Consider the following 26524-nt stretch of genomic DNA (forward strand, 5'->3'; position numbering starts at 1 on the left):
GAAATAGAACTGATCCTCAATAAACATCCTTTAACATAATATTATATGTGTTTACATAATAATCATATTTCATAAGGAGTTTCTTAAGAAATTAAAATTTACATCTTCAAAGGATCTATTGTTATATTTTTCAAAATAATTGCAACCAAATTTTAAAAACTTTACATTTTGTGTAAATTTGATTTTCGGAAATTTGGTGTTAAGATTTTTAAAATTATATTTATAAGATTATATGATCCAAATATATTGACGTCTTCCTTTAACTATATGCAAAAATGTTTTTATTCTGTATTTAGTTGAAGATAGTTTTCTGCGCTTCTCAATCCCTTCCCTTTGAAAAAGCCCTAGTTTTCATCCTTCCCTGGTAAGTAAAGGAGGCCACGTCTGGCTCCGAATATGGCAAAGGCAGCGTCGAAAGAAAGAAAACGACATGGAAGAAGAGGAACGGTGGGAGATAGGATCAGTAGTTTACCAGACTCTATGCTTCATAACATTCTTTCTTTTCTTCCAACAGATCAGGTTGTTGCCACAAGCCTCTTGTCCAAGAGATGGAAATCACTTTGGCTTAAAATGAGCACTTTTGATTTTGAAGATGAAAGATTCGCCAGTCTTGATGATTTCTTTCAGTTTGTAGACGCAGTCCTCTTCTTTGCAGATTCGAAACCAATAGAAAAGTTTCGTGCGAGATTTAGCTTTTTGCATAACAGATCAAGGGTCATTAAGATTAATATTTGGATTAACACGCTTATATATCGCAGAGTTCAACATCTTGAACTATGCTCTTATGTGTCCTCCATTGAAGTCACCTCGAGAATTTTCAACTCTGATACCCTTAGGGTTTTGAAGCTGAATAAAGTTAGAGTGATGAATTCTTTTCATTCTGTTAACTTACCTTCACTTAAAGTCATGCATTTGGTGGAAGTTGAACTTCCAGATTATGAAAGTGTGGTAAATCTTCTCTCTGGTTGTCCTCTTCTCGAAGAATTGATATTAGATCCGAGGATAGATAACGAAGACGAGGATGAAGAGGAAGAAAAAGATTTCACTGTGAATATTGAAAAGCTTGAACACTTGGTTTCAGCAGCTGTTCCTTCCTTTCTAATTTCTTCAGAAGCTTTAACTAACGTGGCATTTCTGCGTTTAAATGGGGTATCATGAATGATGCTATTTTACATTACCGCTTTTCATTCTAAGATTTTATAACCAATTAAGCTTGGTCTTCCTAATATGTAGGACGAGTCACCTGTACGTGATATGCCAGTATATGACAATTTAACCCATTTAGAAATTTCACGTGTCAATAATGAACACTTGAACTGGATAATGGGATGTCTGCGAAGCTGTCCCAAGCTTGAAATTCTTGTGATTTATGAGGTTAGCTTCTTAATTTCAAATTGATTTTGTGAACATTATTTCCTTTTTTCTGTGGTTAGTTTCTAACTTTCATATTTGTGCTCAGATTTATGTTGATCCTGATGTGGAGGAAGAGTTGATGGAACCAACACAGGATGTTCCTCAATGTCTTTCTTCACACCTAAGGGAATTCACTCTTACAAAATACAAAGGCTGGGAATGTGAGTTTGAAGTTGCAAGATATATTATGGAGAATGCAAGAGTTTTGAGGAGCATTTCCATTTTCTGCTGCAGTCATATGGATGAAAAGGACAAATACGAATATCTCGAGGAGCTGGCCTTTTGTCCTAGAGTCTCTGAGCATTGCAGGCTCTCATTTAAATGAAGTCTTCAGATGTAGTTTTATTGTCTAAGTCATGCTTTTGTTCTTTTTGAGATGATTTTCATTCTGTTTATTTTCAGTAATAGAGCTCCAATGATATTTTTTATAACATACTCCTCCAGTTTTAAATATAAAACCCTTTTTGTAGTGTAAATTACACTACAAAAAGGGTCTTATATTTAGAACCTGAAGAGTATCGCCCAATAGTTAGTATGACTATAGTGGAGTATTGTTTAATTAAGGTTACCTAGTCAATCTTTCACACGTTTTGGACAAGTACCAAGGAGTAACTCTTAACCACTAGATCTTTATGTAATTTCAGCACATTTTCCTTAAGCTTTTGATACTTTTGGGTGCATTAGTGCATACTTTCATACTCAAGGGTAGGAAAATGTGCATGATGTTTTTGGTTTGCACATTATTGCTTAAGTGTGCATATTTTGGCTTTAATCTTTGCTATTTATGAGCTTATAGAGTTATTCAAAGGGTTCGAGGATTTAGGTTGTGTCACGTAGGCATTATGAGAACAAAGAAGAATCATTAGAAGCCACAACATTGGTAGAGATCCTTGTTTGATGTGGAAGAGTTCAATTTTTCAAAAGCAAATTGAGCCACAATGCACCCTAACTTGGCTGCAGCCCAACTGAAACGGAGAAAAAGTTGGCCGCAGCACATAAAAATTAAGCCGCGGCCCACTTGCTGACAACAAATACACATCTCAACTAAACCAAAAAATTTCAGGTTTTAAGACCACATTTTCAACCTTGGACAGTATTCGGCACTTCTTGGGCATTCTTGGGAGCTTTTTGTGCTAAGGTTTGGGTGTTTGAAGAGTTGGAAGCAAGGGATTGAGTTTTGGAAGAGACTTGGGGCTTCATCTTGGTTTTTCTATTTCTCCTCCATTCCCTCTCTTGTAATCTGCTGAATTTCCTTTATATTTATGGCTTGTAGCTAACTATGAGTAGCTAAATACATTGTTATAGGATTATTTTAAACCCTTGTATGGATTAACTTTTGATTGCTCCTCTCTTTTTGGGATTAATGACATATATGTGTTTATTTTACTCTTTTCTTAATGCTTCTAAATGCTTGATCACCATTTAGTTGCTTTATTCATTTGATTGATACTTAAGAAGGTTAGGTTACGTGTAGAACTTGGGTAAAATTGTGCAAGAATTTGAAGTTTGCTTGTTGAATAGATAGTTTTGTTGGCAAGATAGAGATATACTTACCAAACCTTGCATATTCATTTTAGGATTGAAGCTTAAAAATTGGGTTTTAGTAATTGTAACAAGAGATTGAGCAATTAATGGAATTAAATACTTGTGCTTGACTAGGGAAAGCTTTTACAAGTACTTTTTGAATCCTAGACTAACACATATTTTCAGCATATTTATAAGAGGAGATAATTCAAAGGTTATGAAATACAAGGGGGATGAATAATCCAGGTAGGGGTGAGCAAAACCGAACTGTAACCGAAAACCAAACTGAACCGAAATTAATTCGGTTTTTCGGTTCGGTTAATTTAGTTTTTATTTTTTTTCGGTTATTTTTTTTCGGTTTTTTCGGTTTTCGGGGTTCGGTTCGGTGTGTATAAAGAAATTTCGGTTATAACCGAATAACCGAATATAACTTCTTTTTTTTTATCCTTTTTTTTACTATTTTTTATTTCCCTCTCTTTTTCAAAAATATTTCGGTCCCTCCCTCACTCCCAGACCCAAAGGCCAAAACGCAACGCATCGCACTCACTCATGACTCACCAGTCACCACGCAATCACACACGCAACACTGTTCACACTTCTGACTTCACAGACTCTCTCTCTCAGTGACTTTGTCTCAGTGTCTCTCGCGCTCTTGCCCTAGATCGCACATCGCAGTGGCGCCGTGTCCTCTCCTTCTTTCTCACTGAGCTTCTTGCATTCTCCGAGACCGAGCTCAACCGTCGCCAGTTGCTGACTTGCCGTCATTACCTCGCATCTGGTTTGTGGCTTCAGACTTCAGGGTAATCCGACATCGCCCCTGCTTCGTCTCTGGCTCTCTGCCACCCCTGTGATTCTGTAAAGCCTTCGGTGCTCCGGCTGTCCGGTGTCCTCTCCACTCTCCGACAGGGATACAGCCTTATATGCATCAGTGAGAGATGAGTCTGTCATTACTGATCTGTTTTGTGGAATATGTGACGGTGACCGAAGCTTCCTCTATTTCAAGCTTTAATTTCTTAAAAGATAATTATATGTTCCTTTAGATAGATGTAAAGATAGCACATTTTGAGTTTTCAACTTCGTAATATTCACTCTCCATTGTTCTTTTAGCTGCTATCTTTGATTTGATAAGAACATCTAGAGATTATAATGGCCTCTGTATCCGCCTTACCAGCTTATATGAAGGAAGTCACTGAGAGACTAGATTCATCTAGGTTGGCTACTTATTTGGATTTGTTTTTTTCTGCTTTGGCTCGAAGTGAATGAGGAATGAGCCAAGCTATTTTTTTTTTTAAGTAGAAATATTTCTATCTACTGAAGACGGGAAAAACCGAAAAATGATACTACTTTTATTTTTCCTAAGCGGCAACTACTAGAGTTGCACAATTGGTAATCAGCGTAGAATTGCTTAAATATGGCCAATCTCATAGAAGCCTTAACCTTGCTGTTAAATGAGTGGCACTTAAGTTCATGTTGACTTAATGAACATGATTTGCTGATGCAAATGCTGTACATATATTCTTCCAGGTGGGTTATTTTCTTATGGGATGGTTTGGTGTTGTATTCAAAGGAGACATATCACGCATGTCAGAGCATCTAGCCATAGCAATATCAACTGGTTACTTAGGAAGCCTCACAACTTTCAGCGGCTGGAATTAGAAGATGCTGGAACTTAGTGTTTCTGGGCATTGGCTTTTCGCAGCGCTTGGCTTTTTTATAGGTAAAATATAGGCATAGCATTTTCATCTTGAAAGCCCTTTTTCCCAGCCGCATTTTGTTAACCCCAACATGAAAAATGGATGCGTTTTTCAGGCCTGTTTCTCGTCGCATTTTCCATCATCTTCAGAATAGAGACAGCCAAGGGTTTCAAGTGGCTTCTTAACAAGAGTTCAATAGCTAAAAGATATGAGATGAAGTGGAAGGTGAATGGCTGCAAGCGTCAGTTGGGAGTCATGGCGGTGTTGCTGGCGGCGTGAGGCTTGTTATGTTCCTTTATTTTACTATTATGTATTTATGTTTAAAATATGATATGTAAGTAACATGCATAAAATCGGGAATGGGGGATCTAGGATTTGTGAGATGCAATTGGGTAGTGGCGTATGGAGGACAGGAGGAGCACTAAAAAAAGATGAGTATGCACTGAGCTTCTGATGAAGCACATCCAAATCAATTCTCAAAAATGAGGCGAGGCTATCTACTTCACTGTTTGTAGTTTTATTTGTCTTTTTTTCATTAGAACGTATGTGTGGTTCTTTTTTCAAATTCCCTCTTCAATGACCCACTACAATAATGGGTAGAGACAAATATTTTAATGGGCTGTGCAAAAACATAAAAAAGAGGCAAATATTTTAATGAAATTCACCAAAAAAAAAAGATCTTAATTGGGCCTAGTTTGGTTGGGTCATAATAGACATACTATTAAAAAAGCCCAATAACCGAATAAGTTCACTAACCAAACCGAAATATTTTCAGTTATTTTGGTTCAGTTACCTCACTATGTTTGGTTTCGGTTCGGTGTTGAAATCATGTTATGTTCGGTTATTCGGTTATTTCGGTTATTTGCACTAACCGAACCAAATAACCGAATACTCACCCCTAAATCCAAGGCCCTCTTACCCTTTGAAGTTTAAGAATCAATTACTTTTATTACTTTCTAGTTTTAAAAGCTGTTTTCAAAATTCACTTTTCCCATCAAAAGAATTGGTTGGCTCAACTTAACTAAATTCACTTAGCCTTTGTTTGGTCTTGATTTTTACACAAATCTCCGTGGGAATGATCTTTTCTTATCACCTTATTACTTGTCACGACCCGTGCACTTGCCCTGCGAACAATAACTTATATGTTTAAAAAAAATCCTTTTATGACCTTATTAATAATATTTTAGGGTACTAGATATACTTTAATTCTCTAGACAATAATTAATAATATTGTGAGCATCTCCAATCATGTCATGAAAAGGGCGTGGCAAGTGTTTTGATTAGATTCAATGCAGTATAGGGTTAGACATCCAAATTAATTGGAGCCCCTCAGTTATGTCTAAAACATGATTAGTTATTAATTAGTTTTATTAAAAATGTGCACCAAAAATAAAGTTTAATTGGCCATGTAATTGATATTTGGAAGTCGTCGGTAGAGGTGAACCTAGGCCAGGCAGCCTGCCAGGGGCTTGTCGCTTGGCTTGTAAATGGCTTGGTCTAGCCTGGCTTGGCTTGACCTATTTAAATACAAGAGCAGGCTTAGGCCTACAAAAGGGCCTATCTATCTTATTAGGCTAGTCAAGCTTGATAATAAGCTTATGAGGCCTGTCAGGTAATCTAGGCCTGTTATTATTCTTTTGGGATTAAAATTGTAAATTTACGAGTGTTAAAATTTAACCTAGGTCACTCAAGTTATTCCCATTCGGCTATTCCTATTCCTCATTATTTCATATTTTTTGTTTATATTTTGGATAATTTGAGTTGAACAAGGGTTTTTTAATAGGTCACAGGTCAGGCTAGGCTTAGGCCAAATAAAAGGCTTTCACAAGTCACAGGCCAGGCTCAAGCCAAAGGCCTCACCACAGGCCTAGCCTATTAAGGATGGGGCCTGGCCTATTTCCACTCTTAGTTGTCCACATAAATTTCAAACCTAATAGAGGTTTATTATTAAGTTTTAAAAGTTAAGAAGTCATCAAAGAAGTTGGGTACACAAGTCTAACGGAAGGAGTTATCTCCTCATAATGTAATAAACCAAGTTTGAATTCTTATTGGAAAAATGTTCAAGTTTAGTGCTTGACAGTGTTTTAAATAATGTTGTTTCTAATATGAGGATACTTGTACCTAGGGAAAAAAAAGTTAAGAAGTTATTTGTGCATTATTCAAAATTCATACGGGAGTTTTGTACCGGGAAATTGCAAATTGATAAAATAATCAAAATTTAAAATAATGTATGTTTTAACAGCGGCAATAATATCAAGAGTAATCAAATATAATCCTCATGAAACTTTTAACGGAGATTCATAAAAGAGAAGTGTAAACTAATTTCAAATTTTGAAAATGTAGCTTATCAGTCATATTAAATAATCGTTTAAATTAAATGAGATTTGAAATTTGTTATGAACATTTTAAATGCTACGTATCGTCTCTCTTATGTAGATTTCTCCATTCATTTTTATTAAAAAAGGGATTTTTCCGTTCAAAAACATATAATTCTAATACAGTAATACTACCGTAGATAAATAGATTAGCGGATAGGCTTCAATAATGTAAAGTAATTTAACTCTCCACTGAAATACTCTTTCCATAATCCTACGAAGCTAAGATTTAGTCTTTTCTGCCTTTTTCCCCACTCAAAAAAATCTGGCGAGGAACCTCTCCATTGCGTCACCATTTAATTGAACCGGCATCGTTTGCTTATTTTGAACAAGAATTGGCGGCTTTCTTTCCCAGTCCCGTTTTATGTCCATCCCAAATTTGGCAAATTGATATCGGGCAATCATCCGAAAATCACCCAGGACAAAGGTGATGAAACATGTAAGAGGCAAGCAAAAGTATAAATATAAAATGAAACGATTCCTTCTTTTTCCTGGTTAAACGATCATAAGAAACAACATGAAAGTAACTAAAAGGAGTGCATACAAACTATAAAACAGATGCATATAACGAAATGAAGAGGCAACCAACAAACACAAGAGGTGAACCATTAAGCAACTTCTTCCATTATTTCTTCTCACATATGACTTGGGAAATTTTTTCGAGACAAAACCCAGAATTTCTTGCTCAGCTGCAAAAAAAAAAAAAAAAAAAAAAAAAGAGGCCGAAACAAATTTGGGATGGATGCTGAACAGGGTTGGAAAAGAAAGCTGCCATTTTTTCCCCAAAAAAAAATCCAAACAATGCCGTTTCAATTAAATGGAGGCACAATGGGGACGGTATGCAATGGAGAGGTTCCGCGCTGCAAAAAATCTATCTGAAGTCAGGTTGAATTTCATGTAATCGCGTGTGGGGAAAATATTTGGATCGTATACTGTTAAAAATATAATTTTGCGAATCTTAAACCTAAATTTCAGAAAATCAAGTAATATTGATATTAAAATTTGGATGCAATTTTTTTGGGGAAAAAAAACAAATCAAGTAATAAATCCTTTAAAATGTGATTATATCTTTGATCCTTTTGATAAATAAATAAAATATTGAAGATTTTCCATGTTAATTTTTTTAAACTTTCAACGTTTGGAGAGATATGTAAACTTCTTTCTGACTTTTGAAACTCCTTATGAAATCTGGCTATTATGCTAAAAAATGTTTATTGGGATCAGCTCTTCTATTTTTAGGGAAAATTATTAAAAATTACTCTTTGCAAAATTTATTACCCAGAATACCTAAGGACCTCTTTGTTTCAGTATCGTCAACTATGTGCAAGTATTTTTGTTTTGTGTGCGGTATATCGGCTGCACCTGGAACTTCCGGGTAACAGTTTTGCAATGGGGAATTTTTCAACAATAGTGTTCTCTTATTTTTATGGATGTTACAGATAATTGAAAAAGCAAATAATAGTATTATTATGAATACTAATGATAGTGTTTCCTTTCTTTCATAGTCTTCATCCTTGCTGAGTAATGGATCGCTACGCGCAGTCCCAACTTGGAATATGGAAATATCAATGTCCGAACAAAGAAAGCGACATGGAAGAAAAGCAAGGGTGGAAGACAGGATTAGTAGTTTACCAGACTCTATACTTCACCTTATCCCCTCTTTTCTTCCAACCAAGGAAGTTCGTTGTTGCCACAAGCCTTTTGTCTAAGAGATGGAAGCCCCTTTGGCTTTCAATGAACACTTTTGACTTTGATGATGCATCATTCCATAGTCTTGACAATTTCTTTCTGTTTGTAGACAGTCCTCTACATGGCAGATTCGAAACCCATAGAAAACTTTCGGCTTCGAAATTATTGGCCTAGGTATCGGTATGATAGCTAAAGGATCGCTAGGATTAATCTTTGATTAACACACTTATTCATCCAAAAGTTGAGCATCTTGAGCTATGCTGCAGTAGTTTCTACATAAAAGTGTCCCCTAGAATTTTTAGCTGTGGTACCATTAGGGCTTTAAAGTTGGGTGGGGTTAGATTGAGCACTTTTTATTCTGTTAATTTGCCTTTTGCTTAAAGTCATGCATTTGGCGGAGGCTATATTTCCAGATCTTGAAAGTTTGGCAAATCTCCTTTCGAGATGTCCTCTTCTGCAAGATTTGGTATAAGATTTAGATTTAGATACATTCATGGATGTACACCATCAGATATTGAAAAGCTTCAACATTTGGTTTCAGCAGCTGTTCCTTTCAATCTAATTAAGTGGAAAGCATTTTCCAATGTGACTTTTCTTCGGTTAAATACGGTATGAATAATGATGCTGATCTATATTATATTGTCTTTTTTATTTCATTCTAAATACAATGCTATTACCAAATTAATTCAGTTTAGTCTCCATTCATATGTAGGATAAAATATCATCTGTCAATGATGATTTTCCAAGGTTTGAGAATTTAGCTCGCATAGGATTTTCATGTCTTTATGATGAAGACTTGAATTGGGTAGTGAAAGGCCTAAGAAGCTGCCCCAAACATGAAGTTCCTGTGATGAATCAGGTTAGTTAATTTCTTAATTTCAACTTGAATGATATGTGTGTAGCATTGATTTCTTTCATATCCTTGGTCAGATTTTTGCTCATCCTCATAGGAAAGGAAGGTCGATGGAACCAATATTGGAAGTTCCTCCATGTGTCTCATCACACTTGAAGGAATTCAGAGACTTGGTAGATTCGAGGGCTTGAGATGAGTTTGAATTTGTCAATGAGGAATATCTTCATTTCCAGCTTCTATCGTACAAACAAGAATAACAGAATGTTCGAAAGATTCTCACCATTTCCTGGAGCCTCTGAGTTCCACTAAAGTTGTCCAGAGATGATCTTAACTGATTTGCTATTACTGTTTTTCTCTTCTTTTTTTTTTGGGGGGGGGGGGGTTGAAATTTAGTGGAGTGTTGTTGAAATCAAGCATGTTTAATTTATATTCTTTTTCAGGTGATTCTCACACTCTTTATGATAAGTACTAATAGCATGAGATTATAAGTGCAAATGCGGGATTAAAACTACAACCTCCCACTTTCAAGGGACCTTAATTTTATGCCATGCAAGGAGGCAATGTCATTGCGCATACTTGTTAAAATACATATATAATCACTCCTAATAGAACAATCCATGGATTACGAGGAGGTAATAATTAAATCTTGAGGGTTTTTATGATAACAATACTAAATTTCGTAAAGCTAATTGTTAATAACAGTAACAATATTTATGATAACATACGTCTCAAGTCTCAACAATCAATTTTTTTTTGTTGATAAATTGCTAAGAAGTTCTGTTTAAGTAGCGGCCAAGTTAGTCTTTTCAAGTTGAAAAACTTCTACATTCAAAATCGCCATAAAAAATATTTAAAAATGTTTTATATTAAACTTGAACTGCTTAAATTTTAATCTAATTATTAAGATTGAAAATGGAGGGAGAAACTAAATCCCTAATTTCTCTCTTCTCTTGGATAAGCAACAGAAAATAGAACCCGTTAAAAAAGTGGGTGAATGGTCAAAATTAATTTTAAGCATGAAACTGAAAAACTCAGATATAAGAAGGTCTGAAAAAAACAGTGGCTTCTATGACGGAGAAAATATTGTGAATTTTATTAGAATTGAGCTTTCTTCAATCTAAAATACTTTATTTTCAATATCCAAATATTATTATATGTGCTTTTTCAAAAATAATATGGTGGGTGTAGACAAGTAATGAATAATCAGTTCTACTTTTTGGGGCCAGATATTTAAATCAGTCTTATTTATTTTGTTCATTTAATTGAATGAGTCAAATTTATATTCATAAACTATAATTGTAATTACAGTCACCAAAAACCACCCTTAAGACTTTCTTCAATGTGAGGGAATGGGTTCCATCCTGTACGTTGGTGAGTTATTAAAAAAAAAGCAGCGAGAATTAGAGATTACATATAGACCCTTTGACAAATAGATCTTTAAAAAACCTACCATATGCGGTTGTTTCCTTTCTAGGAATTGGCTGCCATTCACTGGATTCTTTATCTTTCCCTTAAATGATGGTAACTTTGAAACGCTCAAATGTTTGACCCAAAAAAAAAAAGAAGAAAAAGAAACGCTCTACTGTGGGAGATTATACGTTTGTTTTGTTTCCATAAAAAGGATTCAACTTCATGATAATAAATAAATTAGTATGATTCTCAGGAAGCGCACTTGTTGGAAAGGTATTAACCTTAACGCTCTCAACGCGATAAGGATTAATTTCAAATCTAAAGTGACTGGATGATACTCAGAAATACATCAAAAAGTTAGTATGATTATAAATCTCAATCAAGCAATATTATGGAAAAATATATTAATCAAGCAATATGGTATATATAAATGAAGCTTGTGGTTGGCAAAGAAAAATATTAAATGAAGCTTGTGTGAATTGTGAAAACCGTGAAAATTCTTTAAATAAAGGCGTCCTTATCAAAAATTTGAAAAAAAAAAATCAATTATGATTTTTTGGACCCTCATATATAGATGGTAATTTATGAAGATTCCTTATATGTTTCCTCAAATAGAATTTTAAAAAATCCAATTTAGCCAAGAAAAATATAGATATTTTATCAACGTTGGGCAAAATCTCTATTGTGATCAAACGTCATTGTTATAATTTTAAAAATTAATTATTTGAGAAATAAATTGCAGTGACATTGACCCCAAGTTAACCAAAATTATGAGGAGCAAAGACTATATTTTGTCAAACTGAAATTGATGAGACTAAAAATCTTTATCATAACGGAAAGATATATATGTTGTATATGTTTCGAGATTATTTGTGTTAGAGATTATGTACAGTTCATTCAATTCTCGATCTATTTTTTTATTGGCTTCTCTCCAGCGCTCAGTGCCTCCACCAGTTCTAAGAAGAAATTAGGGAGAATTAATGAGAAGGAAATAGATAAAATAATATTTATTGAAGAGGATTTTAAAAATCACAATTATCTAGAAGGACTAAATATTAAAATATAAATTTAAATATATTAAACTATCCCTAACTAAATTCCTAAGTTTTTTCTAATCATATCTCACGTATGCTCCTATACATATGTTAATGATATTGGATTAAAATTAAAAATCTATCACTTCCACATAAATCAACAAAGAAGCAGAGAAATCAGTTGCACAAATTGATTTTTAATTTTTTTTCATATTATTTTTATTTTTTATCAATTTCTGTAATTTTTTGTTTTTTTCTTGATCTTGTTAGGATAATTAAAAAATTATTAAAATTAAGAGAATGAAAAATTGTAGATATAATAATGAATCTGAAAATTGTCATTTATTTGATTATTTTGTTATTTTAAAAAATTAAAATCAAGAAAAATATTTATAAAAATTCTAATGGTATTTATTGAAATCAATTTAAATATATTTCTTAAATTTAAATATATTATAATATAAAACATATAATCAAATAATTTATAAAACAAAAGAATTTAAAAGAAGACATATTTGTATAAAGAGAGAATTTCAATTGAAATTCAAAGAAAAACAAAGACAAAACTAAACAAATAATTTCATTTTGTTTAGTTATATAAGATATTTTGAATTAATTAAATTATTTTGATTTGATTTTAATAAATTTTTTTGCAAATATTGAAGAGAAAAGGATTATAAAGAATGAAGGAGATTATAGAAAAATATTCAATGAAAGGTTTGATGGAAGAAAATGTAGGAATTTAATTAAGGGTAATTTAGTTTTTTAAATTTATATTTTAGTGTTTGGTCCTTAGAAATAATTATAGTTTTTTTTAAGATCCTTCTTAATTAATAAATATTATTTTTTTCTATGTCATTCTTCCTAATTTTCCCAAGAAATTATCAAGAATCAAAAGCGAAAAAAGAAAAGCCTTGATGTTGCCAGAGGGTTAAAGAAAGCAGATCAACAGTCAGGGTTCTTCCAGAATCCAAATATATCAGAAGAATCAAAGGCGCAAAATCACTTCATAAACAAGAAAGTGAAAGGCCAATGATGAGCGATCGGATTAGCGAGTTACCAGATCGTCTTCTTCACCATATCCTCTCTTTTCTACCACAAAAGAGGCCGTTGCCACAAGCCTTTTGTCCAAAAGATGGAGGCCACTGTGTTTCTCACTTCTCACCCTTGACTTTGACGAATTTGAATTCGCCAGTCTTGACTACTTCATGAAATTTGTAGACACAATCTTCATCTTACGAGATTGTGAGAAATCCATAAACATGTTTCGTCTCAAGTGCTCAAGATTAATTACAAGTGCCCCTCTCAAGATTAATATTTGGATTAACGCTGCAATAAATCGCAAAGTTCCTCATCTTGAGCTGTGTTCAGATTTTGCGTTCTTTAATGTGACCACCCGAATTTTCAATAGTTCTTCCATTGTAGTTTTAAAGCTGACTCATGTCACCATTAAACCTAATCATCGTTATATTAATTTGCCTTCACTCAAAGTCATGCATTTGGTTAATGTTACATTTTTGAATCTTAGATGCATGTCAAAACTCCTTTCTAGTAGTGCTCTCCTACAAGATCTGGTACTAAAATTTTTGCATATGCATAATAAAGCTAAGATGCCAAAGATAGAGATCCAGAAACTTAAACAATTGGTCTCTGCAGAAATACCCCCTTATTTAAGTGTGATGCTTTGTGTAATGTGACACGTCTTCGGTTTACTGAGGTACTAATTGATAATTTATTTTGCAACTTTTTTATTTTCTTTTGATTGATATATCCAAAATCTTGGCAGTAATTATTGTTAATGCAGAACATGCAGTTACCTATCCATGATATTCCAACATTTTACGATTTAACTCACCTGGAATTGTCATATATGGTTACTGATGACATTAATAAAATAGTGGGATTTCTTCGAAGCTTCCCAAAACTTGAACCTCTCGTCATTCACAAGGTTTGTTAGATTTTAACACATAATTTGTGTTGGCACAAATAATTTCAATTAGTTAACTAGTTTTCTAACTGACATATATATATATATATATATATATGTTTTGTTAGCTTGATCCTATTTCTGGTTGGAAGAGAAGTGTGATAGACCCAAATGGCTGATGTTCCAGCTCAGTGTCTTGGGTCACATCTTCAGAAATTTAGTCTGTGTGAGTATGGAGAGACAAAATGCCAGTTTGAACTTCTAAGATATATTATGAAGAGTGCAAGTGTTTTGAAGACGATCTCCATTTATTTTCCTGCTCAAGAAGATTTAGACTCGAAGCTCCAATTGAAGACAAGATTACTATCGTGTCCCAAAGTTTCTGTGAATTGCAGGATTTTGCTCAATTAAATACTTGAAATCTGGGTGCTACGTTTCTTTTCTTTTCTTTTTTTTTTGGACGATTTCCTTCTCTACCATGGACAATATTTTAAGTGATTAGTAATATTATATATGTGTGTAACACTGTATCGTATTTTCTTCTCTACCATGAACATTATATTGTATTTCAGCCTCTTGATGGAGTTTTGTTGAATTTCTAGATACGTAAAGTTTAAAATGCAATTTATAAAAATTGGAGAGACATCAATCATTCAATTAAATGAGATCAATAATATTTTTTTGTGAGTTAGTTAAGTATGATTCAAAATGGCATGAGATTTTTCCCAGGAAGAACAACAGTTGAAGTATGTGATTTAAGATAATCAAAATATGAAATAATTTATGCTTTAACGGGGGCAATCATATCAAGAGAAATCAAAGATAATTCTCATTGAAATTTTTAATAGAGAATCATAAATAATTGGCATCACTCGCTCTATAATTAGATTTTTTTTTTATAATATTAGCAGAAAACTTAAGAGTCACCTTATAGAAAATATTTGGATCATATAATCTTAAAAAATATAATTTTGAGAATCTTAAGACTAAATTTAAGAAAATTAAATTCACACCACGATGTAATATTGTTATTAAAATTTGAGGCAGTTTTTTTTTTGAAAAAAAGAAGTAATAAATCCTTTAAAACATGATCATATCTTTCATCCTTATGATAAATAAAATATTGAAGATTTTCCAATCTAATTTTTAAAACTTTAAGCGTCTGAGAAGATGTAATATTTTTTTCTGAAGAAACTCCTTTTTTTTTTAAATAAAAGATCAAATGATATCAATAAGAAAAACGTTAAGAAACTCCTTATGAAATACGATTATTATGTAGACACATCATATTGTGTTAAAAAAATGTTAATTGAGGATCGATTCTACTTCTATTTTGAGGGAAATTGTTAAAAAGATTTCACTGCAAAATCTGTCGTCCAAAATACCTAAGGACCTCTTTTGAAGAGTTGAATTGGATGGGGGAAGGCCTAAGAAACTGCTCCAAACTTGAAATTCTCGTGATTAATCAGGTAAGTAACAATTTCTTGTTTGTGTGTATTACTTTCTTTTGTAATTAACTTTCATATTTATACCCTTCCGGTCAGATTGATCCAGACTCTGTTTACGTTTGGTGATACAAAAAAAAAAAAGTGTGTTAAAATACATAATGTCCAAGAGTAATCCATGGCTTAGGAAACTACTTGCCAACAACAAGCTTTATCCATTAAGATCATCACACAAAGTCATTATATGTACTCTATCAACAGTCAAATTTTTTTGATAAATTATTAACCAAAAGGTCTCATCTAAGTACAGAATATGTAGTTTAGAAGCCAAGGAAGTTACTCCTCTGGTCCTTAATATAAGAGCCATTTAACTAATCTGATTAAATTAAGAAAGTTAGGTAAGTTAGTTAATTATAAGAAAAGTGACACATTTTTCCTAAAACACCATAACCATCTTTCTTAATACCCCCTCTCCCTCTTTTACTTGATTATGGTTGAGGGAGTATCTATAAGGGTAATTTAGAGAAAATTAATAAATATGAGAAATGGGTCTTATATTTAGGACCAAAACTAACTGAAGAATTGAATCCTATATTAAGGACCAGAGTAGTCTTTCCAAGTCGGGAAATTTGTTCTTGTAGTTCCAAAATTACTTTTAAGCATGATATTTGAAAGCTTCGATATGATAATAATCTTGAAAAATATAATGACTTAATGAAAATCGAAATTACTTCAATCTTGCCACAAAATTTCAGAAAATTTACAGCAAATGAATTTTTTTAAGTAAATTGAAATAGTAAATCCTATCGATCAGATCATAACTGTTTTTGTCTGAATATCAGTTCATAAATTTGACGCTGATAAAAATAAAGTATTAAAAAATTTCCTGTCTAAATTCTTTAATCTTAAATGCCCAGAAATTATTAGATGCAATTTTTTCAAAAAGAAAATATATAGACCAACAGTATTGTCTTATACTAAATATCAATTGAATCAGTTCTCTGATGATAGAAAGTTTTCTTTTCAACTTCTTCATACAGTGCTGTTAACGGAAGATTTGACACGCTCAAATGTGGGAGATATTATTTTTTAAACTGGGAAAAAAATGTTCACCATTCTTAAACTAGGAAAATTGGATAAATCTAAAATTGATCGATCCAAAGTCATTACAATTAAATTAATATGATTACAAATCTGAATTAAGCAATAGTATGGCAAAAACATATGAATTAAGCAACATGATATATCGAAAATACAATGTAGATATTTCTCCTAAACACCATGAAAATTCTTTAAGTAATTGCGTTCTAAAAAATTTAAAAAAATAAAATATTTTATTATTTTATGAATGCTCATTAATGGTAATAAACATACCTTATATTTTTTCCTTAAATATAACAGGCTATAACTGAGTAGAAGTTTGCGTTGGGTGTGGATTCCATTTGCACAAGAGACCGATCAAAGAAAAACCATATGTCCTTTAAATTCTTCAATTACTGGAGTTGGATAATGTATACAATACAAGAATGCGTGGATAGATTTTTTTTTCCCCTCCATATATAATGTTGATCAAAGAAGGTCATTGGAAGTACTGTAGAGAAGAATAGATCAGACAGCATAAAATAAATATGTTGTGATTTTGTAGAACATCACCTTTAATTTGAAGTGCCTTAAGAATGATTTCCCAAATCAAGAGTAGATATATCTTTTACTTTTGACCCAAAAAGACAAAGATGCATCTTTTACAAATAGTTAGTGTGTATTATTTGAGGATGATGGCATTGTCAATAGTTAATTGCACTTGTTAAGTGGGTGTTCGTATCAAATTTTAAAGACATCAAATCCTGTGGGGGGGGGGGAATCAGTAACGTAGTTTTATTCTAATGGTGGCAGATTATTTCAATTCTGTCCTCTCTGGGAGAGAACAGGATGAGCAATGGAGAATAATAGGTGTCAAAAGGATGAATGCATAAAATTACTTTTTTCTTTATTATAAAACGAAATTACTTTTAATCAAGATATTGAAAAACTTGGATAAAAACTCTTAAAAATAAAAGTTCCATTGATTGGCTCCCAAGGTTATCGCAAGGCGTTTTTATGAAAACTTTGCTTCGGCACCAAGATAGTTGAATTGAAACAATGAATTGATCGGAATAAATTATTGTGTGATTCTAATTTGGAATAAAAAAAACATTCTTGCATGATTTTGCGGGATGTCCTAAATAGCATGGCAGATACGTTATTTGCTTGCTTAAATAGGATCATGAAAATCCTATTTACACTAGGAAAATTGAATTGAATAAATCTAATTCTATATTTATAATTAACAATTAATTGAAGGTTATTTAAAATCTGAAATTCATTTAACCTTGATTTTTTTGAAACTTGGGCAAGGGAGCACCCAGTTCGTGATTACAGGGTCAGGATCTTATTACATAAAGCAAAGAGCCTCAGTTCTTGAAATTTCTCCGAACCTGTTCTGCGGACTTTTCCGGCCAACCAACTGTGCGGCGTCCAAAGGCGGCTTTGTAGTACTCCGACCGGCCTCCGGCAGTAATCCCAAGAAGCTAAGCCTCGTTCTGTGAAATTTCGCCGATCCGGTATGGCAAATTCATCAGCGTCCAAACTCGCAAAATTAGCGCCTACACAAGAAGAGAGTGACAGGATTAGCAACTTACCAGATCATCTTCTTCACCACACCCTTTCTTTTCTTCCGATCAAGCAAGCCGTTGCCACAAGTCTGATCTTGTCCAAGAGATGGGCACTGCTAGGGCTAGCCATGCCCATTCTCGATATTATTAACTCTGCATTTCCTCTTCTCGTCTCTTTCATTCAATTCGTAGACGCAGTCGTGTTCTTGTCAGATTCGAAGACCATAAACATGTTTCGCCTCAAATGTCAGAAATTCATAGTTCCCCGTTTCAAGATTAACCTTTGGATTAACGCAGCCATCAATAGTAAAGTCCAGCATCTCGAGCTGTGTTTTGCAAATTTTAATAACGACGTTGATTTGCCTACTCGCCTTTTCCATAACAGTACCATTATGGTTTTAAAGTTGTCTAGGGTTTTCCTGAATGCTCAATCTACTGTTAATTTGCCTTCACTTAAAGTAATGCATCTGGAGAAAGTTCAATTTAAAAGCCCTGAATCTGCAGCTAATATCTTTAATGGATGTTCTCATCTTGAAGAAGTGGTGTTGAAATGTGAGCATTTATCTGGGACCTCCAAAATTAGAAGGTTGGAACATTTGGTGTCAGCAGAACTTCGACCACCCCACGTTCGGTTGACAGCTTTTAGCAATGTCAGGTCTCTCCGGTTTGTTGAGGTATTCACAATGATTATTTCTTTTGTTTCATTCCCATAATTTTTTTTTATATCCGGAATTGTAAACTTTTTTGTTTAGTTTTCCTAATGCAGGACTGGTGGGTACCTCATAAAAATGCAATTCCAACATTTTATAATTTAACTCACCTGGAATTGTCATGGATTATTACTCATGACGCGAATCACTTTGTGGAATGTCTTGAAAGATTCCCAAAACTTGAAGCTCTTGTCATTCATAAGGTTGGTTGTGATTTTAGTTAACTTAATGCTCACGCTACTTTTTAGTTGGTTAGTTTTCTAACTGAGATTTATAACACACACACACACACACACATATGTATATGTAGCTTCAACCTGTGTCTGGTTTCAGGAGAAGGAAGATGGACGACGCAATGCCTGAAATTCCTCATTCCATTGCATCAAATCTTAAGGAAATTTGTCTTTTTGAATATAGAGGGTTGGAATGTCGATCAATTTGAACTCGCTTCATTGATGATGAAGTATGCAAGGAATTTGAGGACCATCTTCATCCGCAGTTCTTCTGAGGAAAATGCAGATTCAAACCTTCAGATGCTCATAAGATTATCAGCATGTCCTAAAGGTTCTGCGAATTGCCGCCTATTGTTCCCCAAAATTTATAAAACGTAGAATGCTATTTCTGAAGTCATAGTCTTTATTTATTTATTTATTTTGGCTGGATTTCCTCTTGCATATCTTGAGCAATATTATTGTAATTGGTAGGTTATTACTATATTAAAAACATATATACATTGTTGTCAAACTCAAAAGATGACTTTTCAAGTTTAATGTTTTTACGTTTTCAGCTTACAAAATCATGTCAATTTATTCTTAAACCATACTAGCTATAACCTTAGCTGAATTTGTGAGTTTACTCTTTTTATGTCTTTAGCTTACAAAATTGTATCAACTAGTTCTTAAACTCGTTTTAGAATTTTGGATTTAATTTTGTTCAGTGACTTTATAATTATGTGGCTTTCATAGAAATTTTTTTAGTTGAATATGATATATTATGAACATTGATAGATGTAATTTTAATTATTTGGATTTAAAATATTTGTAAATAAAATTATTGTCATTTTTAATATTGTAATATTTAATTGTAAACTTTTAATACCAATTTATTAATAAAAGTAAATACTTATGAGCTTACGATCTGAATCTATGTTTTGAGTTTATATTCCTATCACAAGTTTTCTTAAACTCACGAATTAGACAACCCTGCATGTATAATCGTGCCGCTTCATGGGGCTTGTTTCAAATGTGTTTCTGCCAGATGTATGATAATATCCACTTTTGTAGATGGGTGCATAAAATTAAAGACGCACAATTTCTTTGTTGATCCATTTTATATAAAGATTTGACCAAATTATTTTTTTTATTGTGTTGAAACTGAAAGCTTTGCTTGGGAACGACTGTTGAATTTAAAAAACAATTAATTAATTATGGACAAAAAGTAAATTCTTGTATGATTTTGTGGATTCTCCTAAACATATGGCAATTGGCAAATAGGTTATTTTGTTTCCTTAAATAGGATCAAAAAAATCCAATTTAAACGAGGGAAATTGAATAAATTAAATCTAATACCGTCATTATTATTTGAAGCTTATTTACAATTTGTACTTCATTGAGCTTTGACTTTGGTTAATTAGGGGTTTAAAATTGATGGATTCAAATTCATTACAATTAAATTAATATGATTACAAATCTTAAGCAATATGGTATATTAAAGGAATGCTTGTGAACAAGTAGATGAAATGATCAGTTAAATGCATCCCAACAAAAAGAAAACATAAAATCTTTTATGATTTTATGATCAAATAGTAATTGAATTACAAACTAGATTTTATATCAAGGATAAGAGGTAGTATTGAAGCTATGTTATTATTTTTTCCTAAATAGAATTGAAAAAAAAAAATCCAATTTAGCAAAGTACATATAGTATATGTGTCTTTTTTAATTATTTTTTTGATCAAATATAATATCATTTGCCATATATGCTCGGAGATATTTCTTTGGGTTAAAGATGATTTTTAAATGATTGACGGTATGAAAAATAAATAAATGAAATAAAGAGGAATTCTACGCTTAAAATTTAATTCAAAAATAAAATAAGATAACATCAATGAACAAAATTATATATCTCTTGGACCCTTTCCTCATCACTGGCCAAGATCCTTCCTTCTTTTTTTTTTTTTTATCTAATAAAGGCTAAACTCATAATTAAAATTTAGTTAAGAGTTAAATAAAATAGTACATATGCCCAAGTAACATTCTTAGGGTGTGTTTGGATGAAACCAAACCATGGTTTAGAAAATAGCTTCTGGAGAATAGATTCTGTAGAGAATAAATTCTGTGAAAAAGAGATTCTGAGAAGTGAGAGTGTTTGGATAGTTATTACCAGAAGCACTTTTTACATGTGGAAATTACCAAAAAGGGTATAAGTTAATATGATAATTATATAAAAGATATATTTTATGATATATTTTGATTTGAAGAAATAAAATTGTTAATGAAATAATTTTTACTAACATAATTAATAATATATAAGATAATATAATTAATACATAATTAATATGTGTATATATATTTATAAAACATAATATTAAATATGTTTATAGAAAAATGAATTTTTTTTGTTAACAGAAAAATATTAATTTTCTTTAATAATTTTAAACATGAAATTCTATAACATTTTTTCACAACTACTTTTTGTAATAACATACTACATGTATAATAACCTCTGATGTTTAATATAATTAATTAATTAATTGTTAATTTATGTAATCATAGATTTTTTTAAAAATTTTTTGTTAATTTAATTTATTTTGTACTATAATCATATTATTGTTATGTTTTGTGCTTTATAAATTTTTACGCACACAAAACTCCGAGCCTAATATATAAATGATCTATTCATATATAACAGAGAAAGATAAAAATATATAATCAAATGATTTACATAGTTTGAACCATATCATTTTAACCTGCCAAATCAATACTTTCATACATATGACGACGGGGTTTCTGGCGCTACAGAAAATCAAATCCCAAATCAGCAAGTTCACAACAATCCAATAACAGAGACAATTCACTGAATAATTCCATTATTCATTCTATGGATCCACAATACATCAACATAGTTCATTCTCATCAAGGTCCATGGCCATTATACATCAAAATAGTTTCATTCTCTCTGCTTCTATTTTCTGCATTATATATATCGATACCGATTATTCCCTTGGAGGATGCTTCCAATTTCGGCTGATGTTAGCTTCTTGATGAAACGCTCCATGAATGACCTGTGGTTGTGAAATAGGATTCCCAGGATACGCCCTATGAGCAAAGGGATTGGCTAGATTCATCCACACATCATGTTGCTGATGAGACTGATAATAGGGCATGTAATGATCAAATGGATTCGCTTGTGGTTGAGCCATGTTAAGATGGGCTAGAGAACTCAAGACAGAACGATCTGGACTTCATTGATAGTTTAGGCTAAAAGCCCATTCAATTACACACTTGACCGAACATATTTGGACCTCTATTTATAGACATTGGTCCAACGGTCAAAAGTCTTACTTAACCTCCTAACAATCGAGATAATTACAATAATATACAGAACACATATCTTAACACTCCCCCTCAAGTTAGGGGGCAAATAAGTTCTTTGTCCCTAACTTGCTAAGTAACCTAACATGATCTTGTACTCCAAGTCCCTTTGTTAGTATGTCTGCCTGTTGCTCCTTGCTCTTCACGTGTTGGAGGCTTATGATTCCTTGCTGCAATTTTTCTCTTACAAAATGACAATCGATCTCTATGTGCTTAGTTCTTTTGTGGAAAACAAGATTGTTGGCAATGTGTATGGCAGATTTACTGTCACAGAATACATTGACAGGTTTCAGTCCATCTACATGGAGGTCTTCCAACAATCTGGTGACCCAAACCACTTCTGACACAGCATTCCCTAAGGCTCTATATTCTGCCTCAGCTGAAGATTTTGAAACGGTATTTTGCTTCTTGGATTTCCACGATATAGGAGATCCTCCAAACTTTACCACATATCCAGTGACTGATCTCCTAGTATCCGGGCATGTCCCCCAATCTGAATCAACATAACATTCCAGCTTGTTTGACTTAGATACAGCAATCATTATTCCCAATCCTGGACTTCCTTTCAGGTATCTTGCCACTTTGAGTGCAGCATTGTAATGAGATCTCCTTGGTGCATTCAGAAATTGGCTGAGGGTCTGCACAGAAAAACTAATGTCAGGTCTAGTAACCGTAAGATAGGAGAGCTTACCTATTAATCGTCTATACATGGTTGGCTGTGGAATCAAAGGATCATCAGTCTCCTTCTTGGGTTTACCATGTAATCTGATGTTCTGCTCCATAGGTACACTAAGCGGTTTAGCTGCAGTCAAGCCCATTTCAGAAAAAATATCCAATGTATACTTACGTTGGTTAAGAATTATCCCATGCTTTGACCTAGCTACTTCTATTCCTAGAAAATATTTCAACTCTCCTAGATCTTTAATTTTAAATTTACTGTGCAGCAGTCGTTTTACCTCAGCAATACTATCTAAATTACTGCCTGTAATTATTAAATCATCTACATAAACCAGCACCAAAATAGTTTCAGAATCAGATTGTCTAACAAACAGAGAATAGTCATAGAAACTTTGCCTAAAACCACCTTGTAAAAGAGTTTCAGTAAGCTTCTCGTTCCATTGCCGTGATGCTTGCTTAAGGCCATATAGGGACTTAGTTAATTTACAAACCTTGTTGTTTTCAAATTTACCAAGTCCCTGTGGAATGTGCATATATACCTCTTCCTTTAAATCACCTTGGAGGAAGGCATTATGCACATCCATCTGAAAAAGTTCCCAAGAATTCATCACAGCAATGCTGAGAACAATACGAATAGTTACCATCTTAATAATAGGTGAGAAAGTTTCAAAGTAATCTATCCCTTCTTGTTGGCTATACCCTTTAGCAACAAGTCTAGCTTTGAAGCGCTCAATGTTTCCATTTGAGTCATACTTAACCTTATAAACCCATTTGCACCCTATGGGTCTTTTACCTTTAGGCAAATCTACAATCTCCCATGTCTTATTATCCCCCAAAGCTTTTATTTCGATTTGCATGGCATCAATCCAGCGTTGGTCCTTTATGGCCTCTTCATAGCTGCAAGGCTTAGTGACACTGTCAATGCTAGATAGAATATGCTTGTAATTAGTAGAAAGGTTAGAATAAGAAAGAACAGATTGCATAGGATATTTTACCTCCCTTTTACCTACTGTTTGTGGTGTTTGAGATGTACATGCATATCCTATCAGACCTTTGAAACATGTTCCAGTGCTGGATGTGTAATCTTTCATCCAGATAGGAGGTTTTCTGCATCTAACAGGTCTGTTCTGAGGTATTTCCCTTTCATTTGGAATGATGGGATCACCATGCTTATCTCCAACAGTGTCTTGGTGGTCAAAAGAGGAAGTATCTTGCCTGAAAGTAATAGGCAGAGGAGCTTCTTCATCATACTTGTGGCTGAACTGCTCTAAGGGATCAATCATATCATTATGAGGAGCTCCCCCTTGATTGAGACCTGCTGCATCTTGAAAGGGGAACCTGGTTTCATCAAAGATGACATGTCCACTAACACAAAAATTATGAGATTGGAGATTATAAAGCAAATAACCCTTTTGAGTGCCAGGATAACCCAAGAAAACACAGGGTTCAGATCGATTTTGAAACTTGTCTTGAATATTTAAATTAGTGGCAAAGGCCAAGCAACCAAAAACTCTTAAGAAAGACAAATCAGGTGGGTAACCATATAATAATTCAAAAGGAGTTTTATGACCTAAAGTAGAGGAGGGAGTACGATTGATCAAAAAAGTTGCAGTTTTAATAGCTTCCCCCCAAAACTTTAGGGGTATACCAGATTGGAATAGAAGGCTCCTAGCAACATCCAATAGATGGCGATGCTTACGTTCCACAACACCGTTTTGTTGTGGGGTATAGGGACAACTAGTCTCATGTATAATTCCTTTGCTTTGCAAATAATGTTGTAATTCAGCATTAACAAATTCTAAGCCATTGTCACTACGAATTTTCTTAACAGTAGAAGTAAACTGAGTATGGACATAGGCAAGAAAATTCTTTAAATGATAAACAGTATCACTTTTATTAACAAGCAGAAAAGTCCAAGTACAACGTGTGTAGTCATCGACAATAGTAAGAAAGTAACGATAGAATTTGTAACTGGGCCTTTTATATGGTCCCCACACATCTACATGTATCAGATCAAAACAAGACTGAGATTTAGAAGTACTGAAAGGGAAAGGTAAGCGGGGTTGTTTAGAACGGGCACATATGATGCACTTATCATGTAAATTGTAGGAACTTCCTGTCTAATTTGATCTAGATGCTTGAGTTTATCTATTGGTGCATGGCCTAGACGTCTATGCCAAATATCCTGTGCATGCCTAGCAGAAATACTAAGTGTTGTATCTGCCCTTCTAATCCGTTTCAATGATATAGAGTCCATCATGGAGTTTACCAATCTCCCTCGTCTGTCCACGAATGAGATCCTGCAATGTGCAAAAATCAGAATAGAAAGAAACGATAAACTCCTTCCCTGCTGTTAGACGAGATACTGAGATTAAATTATAACAGCACCCATGAGCATAATAAACATTGGTAAGAACAATATTATCTAAAATTTTGACTGTGCCAACGTGAGTGATGAGCATGCGACTTCCATTGGGTACTTTAATCATTTTTATAGGACCAGTGTATCTATCAACCGTATCAAACATATCAACACTATTGACTACATGACAGGTGGCTCCAGAATCAAGAATCCAATGAGATTCACAAAAGGATTTAGGAAGAGCAGCAACCAAACCTGAGAAAGTCTCATCAGGACAGTCAGTCACATTTACGGCAATATCATCTTGTTCCTTTCGAAGAAGTTTAAGAATCTGATCATACTGCTCTTGTGTGATGGATGCTTGTTCAGGTCGGAGGACAGAAGTAGAAGGAGAGGAATTAGAAGTATGAACGGTAGTAGATGTAGTAGATGCTTGGTTGCTTTGATCGGAAATTAGGAGGGCAAGCCCACAAGATGATAACAATGATCCTTTGAATGTCCCTTTCGGTGACAATAAGTGCATTCCTCCTGTGACCGTCAGTACTGCTCCAGCACAAAAGTTTTATTTCAGCATCTAAAGCCATGGTTTTTACTGATTATTACAACTCGAAACATAATGGAAACACTAAAGAAAGAAATCTCGAATGTAAGAAAAACCCAGAGTCATTCCCTTCAAGTCGCAAGACCCAACAGTAGAGACATGAGGCATAAACAACGAAGAATGTCCAGAAATAGACAAAGAACGAAGAATATCCAGAAATAGAGCGAACAGAAATGAAAATTGAGCGAATTGACACTGAAATTAACAGAAGAGCATGAAAACTCCCAAGGCATCGAGTAGCAGAGGATAAGAGCAAGGACTATTTCGAGGCCATGGAGAAGAAGAAAACGCCGGATCTGAACCACCTTACCTGAGCGCCGGATCTGAGCCAGGGAACACCAACCACCGCCGAATGCTTCACACCGAACCTGAGCGCCGAAACTCACAACTAATAACTGCGATTTCTCTCACCGGCACCTTCAAACCATGGCTGGACGGCAACTTCTTCACCGACGGTGACTCGTTCTGTGAAGGAGGAAAGGAAGACTGTGGATGACTGGGGAATGAAACACTGGACCGACGAAGAAAGCGTAAAAGAGGAGAGGAAGAGCAATTGTTTGGTCAT

General features: G+C 33.6%; 4 protein-coding genes and 1 long non-coding RNA gene across 5 annotated transcripts; 4 read left to right on the forward strand and 1 right to left on the reverse strand.

Moving 5' to 3' along the window:
- Nucleotides 1-396: 396 nt before the first annotated feature.
- On the forward strand, nucleotides 397-1738 carry LOC114761180 (F-box/FBD/LRR-repeat protein At4g26340-like). Its single transcript, XM_028950510.1, has 3 exons — nucleotides 397-1149; nucleotides 1234-1374; nucleotides 1460-1738. Exons 1-3 carry the CDS (start codon nucleotides 397-399, stop codon nucleotides 1736-1738), a joined length of 1173 nt encoding a protein of 390 aa, XP_028806343.1.
- A 1841-nt stretch (nucleotides 1739-3579) lies between these two features.
- On the forward strand, nucleotides 3580-5130 carry LOC114761212 (uncharacterized). The gene is made up of 3 exons (XR_003742121.1): nucleotides 3580-3914; nucleotides 4462-4654; nucleotides 4747-5130. It is a non-coding gene; the product is annotated as an uncharacterized LOC114761212 (long non-coding RNA).
- A 3400-nt stretch (nucleotides 5131-8530) lies between these two features.
- On the forward strand, nucleotides 8531-9739 carry LOC114761181 (uncharacterized). Its single transcript, XM_028950511.1, has 4 exons — nucleotides 8531-8807; nucleotides 9207-9304; nucleotides 9408-9554; nucleotides 9626-9739. The coding sequence occupies exons 1-4, from the start codon at nucleotides 8531-8533 to the stop codon at nucleotides 9737-9739; spliced, it is 636 nt and encodes a 211-aa protein (XP_028806344.1).
- Nucleotides 9740-17966: 8227 nt separating this feature from the next.
- On the forward strand, nucleotides 17967-19088 carry LOC114761182 (F-box/FBD/LRR-repeat protein At5g22700-like). The gene is made up of 3 exons (XM_028950512.1): nucleotides 17967-18689; nucleotides 18782-18928; nucleotides 19059-19088. Exons 1-3 carry the CDS (start codon nucleotides 17967-17969, stop codon nucleotides 19086-19088), a joined length of 900 nt encoding a protein of 299 aa, XP_028806345.1.
- A 4832-nt stretch (nucleotides 19089-23920) lies between these two features.
- LOC114761183 (uncharacterized) lies at nucleotides 23921-26524 on the reverse strand. Its single transcript, XM_028950514.1, has 5 exons — nucleotides 26371-26524; nucleotides 25444-25901; nucleotides 25266-25296; nucleotides 24162-24995; nucleotides 23921-23934 (listed from the first exon to the last, which is right to left on the reverse strand). The coding sequence occupies exons 1-5, from the start codon at nucleotides 26522-26524 to the stop codon at nucleotides 23921-23923; spliced, it is 1491 nt and encodes a 496-aa protein (XP_028806347.1).

This window comes from Neltuma alba, unplaced genomic scaffold (assembly GCF_004799145.2).
Source record: "Neltuma alba isolate B1F8T4 unplaced genomic scaffold, ASM479914v2 tig00011088_pilon, whole genome shotgun sequence".
Taxonomy (NCBI): domain Eukaryota; kingdom Viridiplantae; phylum Streptophyta; class Magnoliopsida; order Fabales; family Fabaceae; genus Neltuma; species Neltuma alba.